The 18721-nt window shown below is 40.8% G+C and overlaps 1 protein-coding gene across 25 annotated transcripts in view; it reads right to left on the bottom strand.

Moving 5' to 3' along the window:
• Positions 1 to 1659: 1659 nt before the first annotated feature.
• Pwwp2a (PWWP domain containing 2A) overlaps positions 1660 to 18721 on the bottom strand; it is a 38793-nt gene continuing 21731 nt past the window's right edge. For 4 of the 25 annotated variants that reach the window (XM_004836457.4, XM_021240349.2, XM_087194887.1 and 1 more), the window contains exon 2: positions 14400 to 17930. In XM_004836457.4, the coding sequence (XP_004836514.2) occupies positions 16241 to 17930 (1690 nt within the window). In that variant the 3' untranslated portion in view covers positions 14400 to 16240. Of the gene's footprint in view, positions 10122 to 13259; positions 13355 to 13444; positions 13504 to 14399; positions 17931 to 18721 lie in introns of those variants that run through there. The other 21 variants (XR_002387744.2, XR_015444816.1, XR_015444817.1 and 18 more) reach the window with 21 other exon arrangements.

Raw genomic sequence — 18721 nt, 5'->3', positions numbered from 1 at the left:
TTTCTACACACGCCTGTCCTGACAGAAGGCTGCTCTGTCCTGTGGAAGGCCCTGCCACTGTCCCTTTGACAGTGACCTGCCATACTTCCCTCCACCTCGTGACACTTCCCACGGACTGTCTGCCTTAGCTGGAAGATCACACAAATTTGAAGCAGTCTACTCAGGGTCTGCAGGGGATAGGTACAGAGCTCAGAAACAACATAATCTAGATATTTCAATTAACAGCACAATTTCCCAGTACCCCCCGGTATTTTGTGCCTTGCCTGAGTAGGTAGTGAAGAGCATGGTGTGACACTGATTTCTACACCCAATCTTGGCCAGTGAGAAAGTATGATTTCCTTGTCAGGAAGGTCACTGATAGACTAGAAGCCACGACTCCTATCCCTTAGGCTAAGGCATGTTATCTGTATAAAGGCATCTTTTACTACCCCTCCTTTATGGTAGATTTCTTCTACAAACTTGCCTCAAAGAAATGATGGAAAGGCTAATTCTAGAAGTGCTCTCAACTCAAAAGATGATGGCCGGCCACTGTGTTTGTCAGTTGCTTCTTGCTCTAATACCGTATTCGCGAATTGTACTCCTTTGCCCCAGGTTCATTACCTTCTTGCTACCAAAGCGGAGGTGGGTTATTAACAGGAAATTTCACTTGGAATAACTGGAGATTTGGCAGGATACTCATCACTGGAGCAAAGTATGCTTAAAATACACTTCACTGAAAGGACAGATGAGTTATCAGGAATAAAAGGAGGAAACACCTTACTTCTGTCTGAAGTATTTGCAGACAAAGAGGAACTTGCACAACTCATCCATGATTCCAAAGCATAAGTCAGAAATTGCACTTCCCTATCTGAAGCCGTGTCAGTACTGCAAGCTGTGCTCGTGTCTCATCCACCCCCTGCTCCCTGCATCCTGTAGCTGTGTCTACATGCCAGGACACAGCGCCGGTACACCTTCATCGGGATGGCCTTGTTTACTTTCCGGGGTTCTTCTAGTTTCTTTATCGTTAGTGGCAAACTTGGGAGAGAAAAAGGTATTAGAACTAAGTTCCAGTGGCCTCCGTTTTACACTTAGGTCCAAGTGAAATGGGAGAGTGCTTGAGATGAAAGGCTCCATGTGTACCGTGTTAAGACAGGCAGCCTTCTAAAGGACTGCTTCAGTGCAATGAAGAGGAGGGTACACCGACCTGACTTCTAGGTAAGTTCTGAAGAATCTCAATTGTCTGCAGGTTTTAAGAGGCTACTTTTCCCATTACAGCTAAGTGTTCCAAGGTAAAACGGTGGACCTCCTATCAGATATGACGGGCTTTTAAAGAAGCAGCCATTTCTGCGTAAGCGTAGAGCTCCTTAGAGTTACAACAAAATAAACCTGCCAGTAGATGTTTACTTATATCCCACGGAGGGGTGGATTGTTTCCTCGGAGAAGCACTTACGCTGCCCACAGGGTCCCGACTGTAATCCTCTCCCCTCTTCCCCAGAGGCCCGACAAGTCACCTGGTAAACAGAAACCTGCAAGCCATTCCTAGGAAGCACTGCTGCTACTCAGAACGGCTTCCTCAAGTAAGAGAGGCTGGATTGTAATAGTTAAGAAATGACAATATTTAAAAACTAACTGCTTAAAAACAAATGAAAACTCCTACAAAGTAAAACAATTTTAAATAACTAAATTTTAAAAAAATCAAAGATTTTATTGGATAAAATGTTACACAACATTCTTCAACATTTAACTCTGAGCATACCTAGGATGAGAATTTTTGTCATTCAAGTCTACAAAATGAAATAGGCTTGTGAAGATGTGAAGTACAGATAAAAGGTAATGAAGCGAAGCTTAAATATTAAGCAACTAAAGCAATATAAGTAAAATCACAACATGGTAGGTCTAGATTTTAGTATATGTGCTGCCGAAGCGAGCACAGTAGGTCTAGATTTTAAATACTACCAAGTTTCATTCTTTTAAAAATGAATATATGGTTTGTAACAAAACACTTTTGAGAATTTGCCATGATAAAAAATAGATATTTAAAACCTGATCTCTCCCAATTCTTTTGCCTTTATTCTATTTCTCAGTTATTTCCATCACTCTACACAAATAAAGAATTCTAAAGCTTAATGTAAAATTTCCTTCTGCAATCCATGTGTAATTCCATCACTGCTTGAGAGTTATCTAGTCCTTGAAGTGAGCCTGAAAGGTACTGCTGGTGTTAGGCATCTGAAAGAACAAGACTGACCCACACCCCAGTCCTTGGGCCGTCAAGGCAGGGCCCCCCTAGAGTATAAGCCACCATTACAACTTCCTGCTGCTATAGTTCCTGAGCTGACTTCTTCCAATCTGATAAAATATATATACTTCATGATATAGTTTTCCAAAAAGACAATTTTAGAATGCACTCAAACCTTTTCTTTAGTTATTTGCAGTGTAATTATAATGTACTTTAGGCTCACCAGACTCAAGGCTGCTTGCTCGCCTTTTCTTCTTGAGTTGTAAAACATCATAGTCATCAGGTACAGTAAATGTTCCAAAACTCTCACCCAGAACCTTGTTAACCCTGAGCACAGGGTTATCAGGTAATTCCAAACCTATACAGTAAGATCATGGACTGTCTGAAAACTTGAGCCAAATGCTCATTACCTGTTGTGTTGCTTCAAATGAATTTTGTGGTTTTTCAATTTTTGACATTTTTTTCTTTTTTGTAATAAGTAATCATTATGGAATTTTCTCGTTTGAAAAATAAATCGGTATTGCCACTAAAAAACTTCGGTTTTATTATTAAAAGTATGGCACCATCAAATATAAAATGCCTTAAAAATGTACTAACAGGTCCATCTGGTTTTCTTGTGTTTACTCCATTCATTACAAAAGAAAAATGACTGTTTTTCATATGTATTTTCCAAAGATAAGAAAAATTAGGGTCTCTATTAAGAGTTCTTGTTCCATGCACAAAAAGTACAGGCTGTCTTTATGGATCTGTTCCCACCATGCGTCCCCAGGCCACATCTACCTGACACCTGTAAGAGTTTCTTGCACTGAGGAGGGGCTCGCTGTGCAGAAAGGTCCACCTCAGACATCTGCTGCTGTCACCTTTTCCAAACACGGTACATCAGTAAGGATAGAGACAATAATGAAAGCTCTTCCAGCTCAGTAGAATTAAGAACTAGCTCTTGCAGTATACATTTTCATCCCAAGATCAACACTCGCCTATTCAGTTGGAGTCAAAATATGAAAGGTAAGAATGTAGTTATGAAAATGTGCACAAAATGTTAAATACTAGTGGCAAATAAATACATCTTAATATGTTCTAACAAGCAAACATATATTCAAGATAATATAGCCCTGCTTTATTAAACAAAGAAAAGAGCCAAATTGTGTTTGTGGGAGGCTGGGGCACTTTGCCATCCTCTCAGCAGGACGTAAGATCATGTTTCCTGTCACTGTGCTGGGACCTGAAGGAAATGCTGGCCATCTCTGTGAGACTACTGCCATTCACAGAAGACCATGTTAAAAATACCTTTGCTCATTTCTGAACTGCTTAACATAAACCAAAGCTTAAGTATGAAAAATAATTCAACACTTCAGCATCATCCGTGCCTCTTAGGCCTGTCCGAATTGTACTGCAGGAATTTCACATTCAGAAGAAGTTACTGTCAGTGATTCTTCATACATGAATTCAAGTGAGTTCTTGTCTGTGCGTCCACACCACTTTTCTCCTCATCTCGCGCCTAATTTATTGCAAGTTTATTTCTTATACATTATGCCCTAATCCTTTTTCTTCGGTTTAATAAGATCTGCAAGTGCCCCTTTATAGCCTGTTGGTTTTAACCACTGCCTTAACATTTACTTCTTAGTGCAGCTTTAAAAACCTCCAATTTCATTCAGTCCTGACGCTGTTGCTCTGTCACTGTGGTACAGGTCCATGAAACCAGCAGCCTGCTAATGTCTTTGTGCTGAAATATAGTAAAGAAAAGGAAGAACATGTAGTTAAACACAGGTTATTATATGAAAAAAGTAGCCTTTTGTTGTTTAAATTAAGCCCTACATGGATTGTGGGATCACACCTGATTTTTTCTTTTAAATCAATTAAACTTGACCAGGAGATTTCTTTGTTTTGTTTTGCTGTTGTCTTTAATTTCAGAAAACAGCTTACTGCCACTCTAAACCAACACAAGCATTTGTTTTATTTCTGAAGTATAGCTGGCCAAATTCCAATACAAGTAAAATGGCTATCACTTTCACACCTTCATTAGACAATCTGCACTTGACGCTTTTTAGATGCTTATGAATATTTGTCTAATAACTAAGGAGTGTTAATTTTGTCCTTTGTTTTCATTTCCTTTTTTTTGTTGTTTTTAAAGACAAGGTTTTGCTAAGTAGCCCAGGCTAGCCTTGAATTTGTGATCCTCCTGCCTCCGCTTCCCAAATGCTGGGATTACTGGGGTGTACCACAGTGCCCAGCATCTTGTATCAGTGTAACAGGGTAGCTAGTGTAGACTGCAAGGCAACACCAGCCTTCCTCTAGCACAGGCTGGCCTGTGATCTGTCTTTTTGTTGTTTTGGTTTTTGTTTTGTTTTCTGAGACAGGATCTCACTATAGAGTCCTAGAAGCCTTGAACTCTTTGTGATCTTCCTAACCCCAGCCTTCTGAGTGCTGGGATTACAGGCGTGCAACACCACACCTGACTAGCCTATAACTTTAAGGAAATTAACATACAGAACCAGGCTACATAAAACTCAGCTGTGGATCCCACTGTCTACCTATGCATGAGAGCAAAAGAGGGGAGCAGAGGGGAGCCCCCTGTGGCAGATTCAGCACATCAGCAACCATCACGAACACCATGTGACTAGAGTACAACTCACACACACTGGTGAGATCGGCTGTTGTGTCCCTTGTTTACCAGCAAAGCTGATCATCAGCAGAGCACTCTTCACTGTACTTCAACAAAAAGCAGGGCTCTATGCACATGCTGCCAAATAGCACAACTGCAGTGCTCTGTATTACCAACCCTTGGTTATGCCTCTCAATCTTGGACCCTAAGAACAAATACAAGTTTAAATTCTGAAAGTCATCCAAGAAAACATGAGGGGTTTTTTGTCAAATCCATTTGTAAATCAAAGATACGGTATTCTGGTGGGATAATAACACAAACAGGATACAAAGAAGAAAAGAAAAATCACCCCCATGATTCCCAATTATTCAACTTTCAAACAGTTCAAAGTAGGTGTCTTTCCCATGATCTGAGAGAACTCTTGATTTTATGTTAACTTCCCAGCACGGCCATGCTTTGCTCACTTCCTGGATCAAGGCCTATGAAATAAATGCCCGGGACATTCTATCACATTTTTTTTTCAGTGAAAAATGACTTCTAGCCATAAAAGATGCTCACATCAATATGAAAGGTGAATGCACAAAAAGAATGATTCACACTTTTTAATACTGGATATTGAGAAAAGTTTTTACTTTAGACTCATAGAACTTTGGAAGCAAATGTTCCCTTTTTATAAAGTGAAGGAGAAAAAAAGACCAATACCATTATTATATGAATTTCATTTCCTTCTATTTATGACTCTCAACTTTAATGAGGCCTATTCAAGTTCAGCTAAAGATCAGAGTAAGAAAGCCAAAGATTCCTATGAGATGTGTTGAAAACCAAAACACTATTCCCTCCAGAGATCACCAGAAGGAAGCTAACACCCCTATACCGACAAATCCAGCCACAACCTCTGGTCCAAAATAGGCCATTCTGTCCCAGCCCGCAAATTACAAGACATATGCAAGGATACAGCTCTTCCATCAAACAAAAACACCAGAAGGTTATAATAGCCCTCCCCATCATGGAAGAAAAGTAAAATACTTCCTTCTTTTATTAAGGAAGCAATACAGATTGTTAGTTCAAAAGAAATGCAACAACAGAAATCCCGAACCTTTCCTACCATAAGAGTCCAAAATAAGCCTTTTAGGGATTACTGAAGGAGTTAATTTTTTAAAATGTGCTTAAAGAAATAAATTACAACTGCATTTCAGTATTATCTTTTACCACCTTCTGGAGCCTTATATTAATGGCAGTGTTTCTGAGATTAATTCAATAAGAATATATGAAATAAATACATATGTATTCACATATACAGTGGTGGCTCAGTTCACAAACTCAATTCTCTCCACAATTCTGGTCATAAACCGAACTGGACAAGAACCAAATCACATTTTCCCATATGGTCAATACTGAACCTAACCACTGAATTTGATTCCGTTCTTGTCCAACTCAGTTTGCAACCAGAAGTCCGTGAACCGAGGTACCACTGTATTTTCATACACACAGGAAAAAGTAATGACTAAGACCTTAAAGTAATGAATATAAAAGTGATAAAGAGTTAACTAGTGAAAAGATAAAGAAATCTAGTGTTTCACTTTCATGGAGACTAGGAGCTACTGTTGCCAATTCTGCAGTGTAATGCCCAACTTCCACCACCCTAGGAAAAACTGCTCTTCATTCGTGGAGACACACGAAGCTCTGCTTTTCTAGCACGCAGGCAGTACCAACTCAGTTATTTTCACTTGTCAAAATTATCACCTACATGATGTACATCCAGCTACCATGGTCAATGAAAACTAAGGAAAAAGAGGCAAGGCATGAAGTCTAGCCTCAACTACGTCAGGGACGATTGAGCGATGACAGGAAGCCCTCTTCACCTCGTGGCAGGGCTTAACACAGACAGACCTGCCCGTTTCACTGTTAACTTCAATGCTCCCAGTCTGAATCCACAGTGGTCTGTCAGACACTGTAAGGGAGCAGCAGGACTCGTCACTGTCTGATGTAATAGCTGCCATTTGTTGAGACCTATGGTAGAAAAAACCAAGTTAACAAAAATAGAGCAGTCATGAGTTCTTTTTAATCCATTTTACAAAAAAAAAAAGTAATTTAAAAATAAGACCAAACTTCAGTAGAACTTTCATAATGAGTTTATTCTAGATAACTTGAGGGCTCCGCAGAACAAGAAGCTTCAGTACTAAAGGAGACCCGACAGCCATGTGGGCACCGCTGTGGCCAGGAGAGGGCACTCTTTGGCCCAGGTCACACCAGCAACAAAATGCCAGTGGGCTTGCCAAGATGCTGCTCTCCGGCAAGCTTACAAACAAAAACGGAAACACTCACTCATAGTCAATGTTCCTGACTAAAAAAAACCCAGTTTGCCATCTAACACCTGCCTGGCAATGGTGCATCCTGGCCAGCCTCAGTAAGGAGCACCCACAGTCGCAGGGCGTGGTCCTGCAGGAGGGCTCCAAATGGCCCCAGGCCCTTCCCTGTCATCTGATGACCCCTGCACACTGCTAAGGACCACACTTGTTACTGTGTGAGGAAGTAACTGGTTGAAACAATAATTAAGACACGATAAGCTTTCTCATTTGGGCTTTCAGAACAGGGACTTAAAATACTAAGCATAATTGACATGAAGGATTGCTATTTTAAGCTCTACTTAAGCCATACTTGTTTGCTTCCTTCCCTAGTTTAAGTATAAATATGAATTCACCTGTCACATCAATGTAGTCAATGGTGGGATCACCAATTTAGGTAATATTAAGTCCTTATAACTATAATATTTTAAAATTCTAAATCAGAAGCAACAGCATACAAAAACTTAAAAAGGCTTTTATGACACTGAAATTGTGCCTATGACTGATAAAGTATAATCACTTCTGTGTTCTAATTGAGAAGCAAACAATTTGAGGGGGGTGGTACGGGGATCAAAATCAGGACCTTTCACGTTCAAGGCAGGTGGTGGTACCACTGAGCTAAATCCCCAGGCCACTAAGCAAACAATTTTTAAATGAAATTTAATGTTATTTACAAAGAAAACTTAAACATACTCAACTATAACTCATGGCAATCACACAAGAAAAAGGAATCTGAAAGTACTATAGAATTTATCTTTCAAAGAACTCTAATTAAAACTGTTGTTTCAACAACACTTCTAAACAGTCTGCTTTTTGATTTGAAGCAAAGACAATGAAAAAGACGCATCAATGAATGCTCTCACCTTTTCCTATATAGTCCCTCACCTGCAACCCCGACAATGGCATGTAAAATACCCACAGTCCCCCGCCCATGGCACCTGGCTTGTAATTCTTGTGCTAATGTTTAAGAAAAGCTTCCCCCGATCCTTCCAGGCTCTCAAAGTTTTCTGTGGAAATTTCCCACCCATCTAGGATATCCAACAGGAAGAGGGAGCCCTGGGTATGACCCAGGAAATGGAAGGACAGTCCATGAAAAGGCGGAAATTTCATTGAAAGTCACTTATTTTGGGCCAGGGATTTAGCTCAGTGGTTCTGGCGCCTGCCGCGCAAGCACCAAGTCCCAAGTTTGATCCCCGGTAGCAAAAAAAAAAAAGAACAGAAAGTCACTTTTGTTCTTTAAGGGAAAGCGCAAATGCAGCAGCGGCCCTAATCTGGGGAGGCAGCAGAAAGTAGGCTTAGTCATACCGACCTGCTGGGTAGACACGAGTGGGAGAAGGAACGGGAGGGGTCATGTGCCTACTGCAAAGCTCAGAATGAAAAACTAAGGATTATACATCTGTACCCGGTATTTCACCAAAACTTACTGTAAGCTGCCTTAATTCAATATACTACAGAACAACATTTACAAGGAAGAAACATACAAATTGTACCTTGGGTTACATTCTGTTTCTCTACCCTTAGTGCTATTTCTCTAACCACATATTTTTGTTTTAGGCAAAGTGCACATAATCCTTCCCAGTGTATCAGGACTCACACCAAGATATGCCTTTTCCAACCAGATTTCTTGCTAACACTGTAGCGGAAATCCTGTTTATAATCAACTGCATCTCAAAAATGAGCCACCAATTTAAAAAAAAAAAGAAAAATGAGCCGTCAATAAAAATGACTATCCTCTGAAAAATGGCTTTGACACACACAGATCAAAGGCTTGAGATGTCAGGTGCTTCCCTTACATAACTCAGAAACAGCCTCCTACTCAAATACCAGGAGCGATAAAATAATATTCCAATTACTATTTTTTATGACTTGCCAAAACATTAAAATAAGAAAACCCCAGGGGCCGGGATTTAGCTCAGTGGTTCTGGTGCCTGGCAAGGTCCCCCACAACCAAAATAAAAAAAACCCCAGGGTTTCTGGGGAGCCCATGCAGGTGGAAATGACCCTTTCATATGAAGACTGATAGTGTAGCTCGGTGGTTCCAATGCCTCTGTGAAGCTCTGACAGAACCCCCACTGCACCAGGCCCCAAGGTGCTCCTCTCACGCACAAGTGAGCCCTTTTCTACTCATGCCAGGCTCTGCACTTTCTGGGGTAGGCGAGAGTTCTGGACAGTACTACATGAATGAGTGGGCAAGAGCTGAAACAGGTTTCTGGGTTGTTTTTTTGGGTGGTACTGGGGATTGAACCCGGGACCGTCACACTGAGCTACGGCCCCATAGCTCTTTTTATTTTTGAGTCAGGATCTCACTAAGTAGTTAAACTTCACAGGTTGGTGGCCTCAAACTTGTGGTCCTCCTGGCTCACACTCCCAGGTGCTAGGATTACAGAGCTGTGCCACCAGGCCTGGCTGAGCTATGGTCATGTGACTTAAATAATGTTATGAGTTTTCACCAGTTTCCTTCCACTATAATCCCCATGACATTCAACCCAGTCACCCTTCACAAGTGCCAGTTAAAACCACTGAATTCATGCCACTTCTAAATACTTGTGAATAATCACAGCGTGGTTATTAGAATAATCACACCAAGTATTGAAACCTGAAGAATTTCTTTCATTCATACTGAGTGCATGTTGCAAAAGATAGTATCGAAGCTGTCAGAGTGAGATTTCTCGGCCTATACACAAAGGGTTAGCAGTGACACCAAATATTTATAGAAGTCTGTGCCAAGCACACTACTGCTTTGAATACTTAAATTCTCAGGTACCTTACGAGGAAGGACTATTATCCTCCTGATTCTTCCATTCCACGGGTGGTGACAGAGGTAGCCCGCCTAAGTCACAATGCTTTTACGTGGCAGATCCCAGGCAGGCTCCGACTTTAGGGTATCTGGCTCAAGAGCTTGTACTTCCAACCATGTGGCTCAGTGAAAGAACGATTCTTCACTTGTTAAAAGCTCTCACTGCGGATGCAAACTTGCTAATGTTGCAACTGCCCTGCAATATTAAGTTACCCACCCACAAGTGCACCCACACACCCCACCACCCTGCCCCGGCCCTGGCCCCGCCCCCAGGTGTTGGGGACAGAACCCAGGGCCTTCACACTGAGCGATATCCCCAGACACTGGGGCGGGGGTCACCAAGTCACTAAGTTGCCCAAGCTGGGCTCAAATTTGTGATATTCCTGCCTCAGCTTCTGAGAATGCCCGGCTTTAGGTATCCTCGGTGATCTTTTTATACTCAACTGGGAGATGCTCTCACATTTCTACAAAGACAATCTGGACAACCAGAAATTTCCATCGTATTTTATCTTGGGAAAAAATTCTTTTTTTTTTTTTTTTTTGGTACCGGGGATCGAACTTGGGGCGGCCTTGCGCTTGGGAGGCAGGCGCCAGAACCAGGCAAAATTCTACTTCAATAATTTTTCTTTTCTTATAGCAAGGATTAAACCAAGAGTCTTCCCACTGAGTCACATCCCCAGCCCTTTATTTTTTAAGACAGGTTCTTCCCAACTCTATAAATTGCCCAGGCTGGGCTTAAAGTTGCAATCCTCCCACCTCAGTCGCCTAGAGTACCCAGGTGGCCCAGGGACTGCAGGCTTTCAATAGGTGTTAAGGGAGTATTCGTGCTGGAGACAACTAAATGAGGGACACAGGTTACAAAACTATCTTAAAGGAAAAAGCCCCTTACTAACACTTGCTGTGTATTTTTTCAACTTTCAAGGAAAGGAAAAAACGTATAACCATAAAAGCCTACAATGTCAACTATGAAAAAATTGGCTTTCCTTCCACCTACTGACCCCAGGATAGAAAAAAGTGTGTTTTATTCATGGTTTCTGGTTCAGAGTCAGACTTCTTTTTTTTTTTTTTTTTTTTGTTCCAGGGATCAAACTCAGGACCTTGCACTTTTGCTTACAAGGCAGGCGCAGCACCACTGTGCTAAATTCCCAACTAGACTCAGACTTCCGAGGAATGTAAGGAGGAAACTCATTCATACACTTTTGATGAAGGGAAGATTCTACATAGATGACTAAAATTACAGCTTTAAAAAAAAAAAATCTAACAAAATTCTCAGGAATTTGAACAAAAATATTTAATTCATGTTTAAACTATGTTTTAAGACTGGTCTTGTATTTAGCATCAAAGCTTTATGAAACTGTTACAAAAAAAATGTGTTCAAAGGAAAAGGTTCTGAAGTTAGGCAACATGCACTATACTGTTCCAGGTTATTCAGCTGCAAGAGTATGACGCTGAAATTCAGGATTTGAGAGTATAATCTTTTTCCTTTACACCTCCCCCCCAGAATAACAGTAATTTATAGAAACTATTTAAGTTAATCAGAATTTGACTAGAAGCCCAGCTTGGTGCTGCGCTCCTGTAAGGCCAGCACTCCGGGAGGGGGAGGCAGGAGGACCTCAAGTGCAAACCCAATCTAGGCAATTTGCAAGACTGTCTCAAAATAAGAAAAAAAGGGGCAGGGGACGCAGCTCAGTGGGAAGGCCCTGGGTTCAGTCCCCAGTACTGCAAGGGGGGGGGGGGGGGGCGTGCCAATAAATAGCACGCTATTACAAAAATTTGATAAATACTATGATGGAATGTAAATAACTTGAGTTTTAGCTAGTAACTCAAATTTAGTACTACAATAAATGGTTTCCATATTCATCAAATGCTCCAGGGCCTGGGATATAGCTCAGTGGCACTCCGCCTGCCTGACAAGCACAAGGGCCCAAGTTTGATTCCCAGTACCAAGAAAAAAAGGTCCAAAAGATTGTTTTTATTATTGGAAGAGGATAGTTTTAATTAAAACCTACTCTTGGCAAATACAATTACACTAAATCATGTAAGTTTTACAAGTGGGCAGTTCTGTTGTGGCTTAATTTCCATTACCTTCTAGAACAAGAGCATCGTGGGCCAGGGATTTAGCTCAGTGGTTCCAGTGCCTGCCTCTCAAGCACAAGGTCCCGAGTTCCATCCCCAGTACCAAAAAAGAAAAAAGAAAAAAAAAAAAAAGAGCATTGAAAATTTAAAAGATGTTATCAAAAAGATTATACAAAGATGGGTGTGGCAGCGCTTGCCTGTAATCCCATGCTGTGGCAGGAGGATCATGAATTTGAGCCCAGCCTGTGCTAGCACCTAGTGAGTGCAACGCATACACAGGGAGACCTTGCCTCAAAATTAAACAAGCCCGGCATGGTGGCACACACCTGTGATCTCAGAACTCCAGAGGCTGAGACAGGAGGATTACTGCGAGTTGGAGGCCAGCCTGAACTACATAGTGAGACTGTCTCAAAAGAAACCAAAGTAAAACAAATAGCATAATAGAATATGCTAATTGCTAATGGTATCATTTTTTAATTCTACACAAACTTAGCTGAAGGAATACAGCAAGTGCACATAGCTGTAAAGAGAATATGAAGAAGCTCTTGAGTAGGAACTCATAGCCAGCAACAATGAATGCAGCTTACTGTTTCCCTATATCAGGCATTTCTTTGAAGACTGTTAATAGCTGTAATATTACTACAATGTCAAAGCAAAAAGTTAATTTGCCCCAACGTAGAAAATGAGTCTTCATTGTCTCTGGCAAATCACTTACTGGAGACCATCGCTAGACATAAATCTTTATTAGTACATTTCCGATACATAACAAATACATTAATTGACTGGACAAAACTTCTTCAGTTAAGATACCTAAATTTTTTCTTGTTTTTCTGAGACAGGGTCTCACTGTGTAGTTAAGACTGACCTGGAACTCACTATCTAGCCCATATCCCAGGCTGGCCTTGAATTCAAAGTAATGCTCCTGCTTCAGCCTCCCTAGTGCTGAGATTCCAGGTGTGCACCATACCTGACCAAACCCTTTTGTTAAAAGTCAACCCATGGCTGGGGATTTAACTCAGTGGTTTCGCCACCTGCTGCACAAGTGCAAGGACCCAAATTTGATCCCTCATACCAAAAAAAAAAAAAAAAAAAAAAGGTAAGACCCTGTCTCAAAGAAACAAAACAAACACACACAGACACACTCACACGCTCCCTCTCAGGTAAGGACACACCACCAATTCTTGCAAAGACTGCAGCCTAGTGAACCCCAGTCTCCCCAGCTACCTCACTCCTGTCTTCTAGGTCTTGGGTTCCGCATCTGTAAATAGTTAACTGGATGCCTCTTCCAAATGACCAGCCAGCTTCCTGGTCTGTAAGTTCTAGAACATTAAAAAGGAAAAATATTCTGATGTTTTAAATTTCTGGTTATTTCTACAAATAATGACATTCTTAGTCTGCACGGCTCTTACTTCGCTTGGCTTCTGTCTTGCTTATCCTTTGTGTTACTCCCTCTTCACAGACCACTGACCTGGAAGGGGAAAAATACTCACATGGGTTATGTCCATGCAGAGCCTTTTGTCATTCCAGGGAAACCTAAAAGTGGCTACAGTTACCTACGTTGGCTATCTCTACCTATAGCAGACAGTGGAAACACTCATCTAAGAAATTTCTATTAAAAACTTGTTGCGGGGGGGAACCTAGGAGCTGAACACAGGATTTGCACTAAGCCATATCCCCACCCATTTTTTCCTTTTTTTTTTTTTTTGAATCAAGTCTTAATAAATCGGTTGTCCAGGTTGGGCTCAAACTTACAATGCTTCTGCCTCAGCCTTCCAAGTGCTGGGATTACAACCCCGCACCACCATACCCAGCTCAAATACACTTTTAAATATACAGCTACTATATCAGTGTATAGAAAATATATTTTAAGATTATAGTTTATTAAACTTGTTTTCCTATTGAATTTCAGGTGAAATATGCCAGACTGAAAGTTCAAATGGATGGATCATTTGAGAAAATTAGACTATGTAAACTTGTGATTGGGCTTCGCTTTTCAAAGGTATGGAAGACAAAACTGAATGTTTTTTGTATTTCACAATCATGATTTTATCACTTTCTTTCTCCCTTGCCCCATGGCTTCTGAAACAAACCAAATATGGTTTATACTGTAATAGCACACCTGCCAAAGCACCTATTAGCAATACCCACTTTCAAAATCAGTATCATAAATCTCACCCAGATTGCAAGGCCTGAGAATTTTATTTTCTAAGCTTTCTGAACTGTAGATTTCAAACTTTAAATACCTGAATGAACAAGTTCATTAACTTGAAACATATCCAAAAAATCTCTGAAGATACTTCCCTTATAGCCCCTCCATCACACTGTGAACGTATTTCAACCTATTATAATCAGAGAAATTTAAAATAGTTGTTTCTGTTTGCAGGAAAGAAATATGTTCTAGTCAAGTGAAATATTTTTAAACTTGTGTGTTTATTAAAATCAAAAAGCATTGACTGAATTCCCCAAAAGAAGTTCTACTTGTTTTTGCAGAAAATGGTAATCAAAGAAGTCCAAACCGAAAAGGAGCTGACAGAAGCCTATTGATTTCCATTGTCTAATAATCTTCATTATTAATTCCACAGTAACTAATATATTCCAGACTGGATTTAGAAATCCACAAAAAGTTGCCTTCTTTAAGTTTCAAGTTTCCAAAAGTGTCAAACTGACTGAAATCACACCAAATTTAAGTCAGACACAAAAAAGTTTGAAAGCAACTTTAAGAAATCTGAGGATAAACTTGCCTCCACAGGAATTCAGATATATTTTTCATTTTTTGCTAACAATACAAAGCTACAAGTGGAAAATAAGGAATCAAATCTTAGGGACACATGGACCACATAGAAAAATAACAAGCTAAGTTACCAGCCCCAAAAGCAGTCATACCTGAGGCAGAAAACAAAACAGGAAAGAGACAGATTATAATTACCCAAATGTACAAAAGAAAAAGAAGCACGTGATGAACTATGAAGGCTAAAAATGGAAAATTAAATCCTACTCATTTATGGCAAGTTGGTGGGAGTTGAACTCTAGAAGCACATCATACCTCTATTCTACAAAACTTCACTTTAAGAATATACTGATCAACCTCATATTATCTGACTTATAACTATTCTCAGATAATATATTTCCTGACAGCAAACAGGAAACTAAATGTTTGGTCTTCCGCCTTTTCTAAACACTATTACAAAGAATAATTTTCTACCATCTTGAAATTTTTCAAAGCTTTTTGAGAAACACACACAAATAATTTGGATTTAGTTGATTTTATTTACAGATTTTTTGTTTTGTTTTTTACATTTCAGAGCATTACACAATTACATTTCTCATTTTCTGACCTGCAAACAGATACCTTAAGTGGAAATATTTTTTTAAAATTATCAAATTAGGTACATCCGAAATGCAACAATTACACATGACAATTCACAAAGTGTAATTTACTAGGACGTATCCTAAGAATTTAGGAACAACCAGTCAGGAGAAATCTGACCAAATTTAGTAACCAACTATTTACATATCCAAAATCAAACCTACCTAAACTCCCAAACCAAAAGCTTGAAAGTTAGTTATGTCCCCACTGAACAAAAGAGTGATGGTTCAAACCTGACCAACAGTTCTAACACTTGGAAGCAAACACTGGACTACTTCCCCTCTGTAACTGAATAAACAGCAAGCATCTCAGTTTGTCAAACACCCACATATGAAACTTTTATACCATTATACGCACAGAAAGGCTAAGTGTTTGTTAATTTAAAAAACAAGTAGTCATTAAATATTCCCTCTTCCCCCAGCTCATCATCTCTTACTAAAAACTCAAATATGCAACCTGTGTCACATAGTGACAGACAGTATTGTGTCTGTGTCTGAGTGTGAGTGTATATACAGTTAATAGGTACAAAAAATAACAGTCCCTGCAAACATTCAGTTTCAGCTGAGGCTATGGCTTCTGTGCCTTGGGATGGTTTCAGATTTCAAACCTGGAAAATACTACTAAAATCTCACTTCCTGAAGACAAATCTGAGTGACTGCCTGTTCAGTTTGAAACTTCTCAGTCTAAAAATGGCTATAAGGTAAGTAAGTATAAAAAGACAGCCAACTGAGTGCAATTTTTCTGTCCAATTTGGCCAACCTATTTTGTAGAAATTATTCCTAACTAGCCTAGAAAACTGGCGCCTCACAATGATTCTTGCCTACCTCACTGTCCATGTTCACGTTTCAAACTGTGTCAACAGAGCCCGCACCTCGGGGGTTAGCTGCTTGGCCGCCTTAGCAGCCTCTGTGATGGCCTTGCGATACAGGCCCTTTCTCTTCTTATTAAAGCGTGACTGGAAGTTTTCTAAAAAAGGGGAGAGTTGCGAAAGAGCAAGGAAAGAAGTGGTTGGAGACCCAAACCATGAAATCCGGGCCTCCTGTCGGACTAAAAGGCCATTATCTTTCCGGCTCACAGTTATAGTAAGAATACGGGCTGGCCACCAAGGGAAGCCATAGATCTTGGCCCAAACAATGTCCCCTACACATATGGTCCTGCCATCTGGTGTGATGCATTTAGAGACGTTTTTGGAAAAGATTTTCATTTGTAAGGAATTACTGCACTTTTTCTCTTCCTTTGAAGAGGAGGAAGCAGAGGAGGTGCAAGGCGCATGCACCCTGCCTGGAGGAAAGTCAAGGCTTTCAGAAGAGCTACACTCAGAGTTGGAAGGCTTCAAACCATCTGAGCTATCAGCGCTACACACCGAAGCACTGGGAGAGTCGCACTTCTTTTGCGTTAGGGCCACGTAAACAGACATATTGCTCTCGGTGCCCTTTGTGCCCGGTGTCTGCGGCTCATCCTGCCCACCAGGCGCATGCACTCCACTCGTGTCCTGAACCTCACTGCTGGCCTCTTCGGGGCCTTCTGAGGGACTCTCACTTTCGGAAGGGGCCTCACCTGCTGAGCGGGTGGAGGTGCAGCGAGACTGGGGCTTGGGTGCCACCTTGCCGCTCCGCACTTTCTCGAGTCCCGTCTTCAGAGAGGAGTCATTTTCTTCATTCCTGTACCGCTGTGGTTTTAAGCGAACACGAGGAGGGAGGGAACCTGAGCTAGAATTCTGATACCGCCGTGTGAAGTGGACTTTTGAATGTGCATTTTTGGAAGTAGAGGTTTCACTTTGCTTCTTTTGTGCCTTTTCTTTGGCAATTTTCAATACTTCCCGAGCTTTTGCATGATCCATGTTCTTACTCTGGAGCACTTTTTTAGTACTTAGCTGAGCTTTTGATGTATTTGCCTGAGCAGAAACTTTTACTACTCTGCCTCTACTGTGAGCAATACTTGATACCTTAACCACAGCATTTCTTCTCTGGCTTTCGTTTTGGTTTTTCCCATCCACTTTAGGATCAGTTTTCAGTTTTTTGTTCACAGTAGCCACACTTTCATTTCTCCGCTTTTTATCTTCATATTTTGAAGGGTCACTTGCACTGCTACCTTTTCTGATTTCCTTTTTCTCAGCAACAACACTGTTCTTGCATTTATCACACAAGACTTGCCTGGGTCGCAGCTTAATAGCATTCATTATCGAAGTGGGTTCTTCCCTGTACATTTTTCGCTTGGGCCGCTTTATTTTTCGAGGAGGGGGCTGAGGTATTGATTGGTTGTAGGTGTCCCTGATAAACAAAGGGGGAGGGTAAGGCGCTCCAGCGTGGAAGAGAGGTGGTGGTTTGGACGTCCACAGACTTTCCGCCACACTCGGCTCAGGAGGGGAGACAGGGACAGGAGAAGGGTCAGTGGGAACAGCACCATTCGCCTCAAGCTTGACTTCTGTCCCTTCTTGGAATGTATTACTTGGGAGCTGCATGGCTTCCGGTTTATCCTTATATTCCCTTTTGGGAAATACTGTCACGGGGATCCCATGGGGCCCAAACCTTGAAGCAAAAGAAAAAAAAGAAGCTAGTAAGTTAATATCTATAATTTAATGGCTTAAAACGTAAATAACACTTTATTTTTATGGTCTTTCCTGAAAACTATTTCACATTAAAATAAGACAACACAATAACACAAAGATCTACTGACTACAATCCCTTTCTTCTAGTCCTACCACCTCTATTGCTTGTGGGCCTACATTTTACCTAAAACAGAAATACTAGAAATGACACAATGCCAGAACAGCTAACTTTACATAAAATAGACCAGACCTTTCCAGTCCTAAATCACAAAGGATGTCCTGTCAGATAGCTTAATATGACATTTATGTCATGTGATCCTACATTCAACGAACTATATACATTCAGTAACTACAACTATAATATACTATCAAAAGCTTTGATGCAAATCCCACTTTAACTATCCTAAACTATTGAATCAGGAAAATCCCATCTCAACCATATTGGTTAATTGCTAAAGATTCAAAGAAAATTCTTAACTTTACTCTTATCCTAACTCTTAAGCCTCCCATTCTACTGCCCAAAAACTCACAAAATACCACAAACTCACTCAAATTACTTTTTTTTTGTTGGTACCGGGATACTGAACTCAGGACCTTGCGCCTACATGCAAGGCAGGCATGGTGCCACTGAGCTCAATCCCCGGCCCAGCTTTCAAAGCAGACATGTATAGAGCTGTGGCTTTCAAGTTTTTTGGGGTTTTTTTTGGTACCGGAGATCGAACTCGGGTCCTTAGCTTGCAAGGCAGGCAGTGGAACCACTGAGCTAAATCC

The sequence above is a fragment of the Heterocephalus glaber genome, unplaced genomic scaffold (genome assembly GCF_053883595.1).
Source record: "Heterocephalus glaber isolate CG9 unplaced genomic scaffold, H.glaber_assembly_v1.0 deba00001606, whole genome shotgun sequence".
NCBI lineage: Eukaryota > Metazoa > Chordata > Mammalia > Rodentia > Bathyergidae > Heterocephalus > Heterocephalus glaber.
Note: the sequence above shows the minus strand (reverse complement) of the source record. Positions and strands in the feature narration are given on the sequence as shown.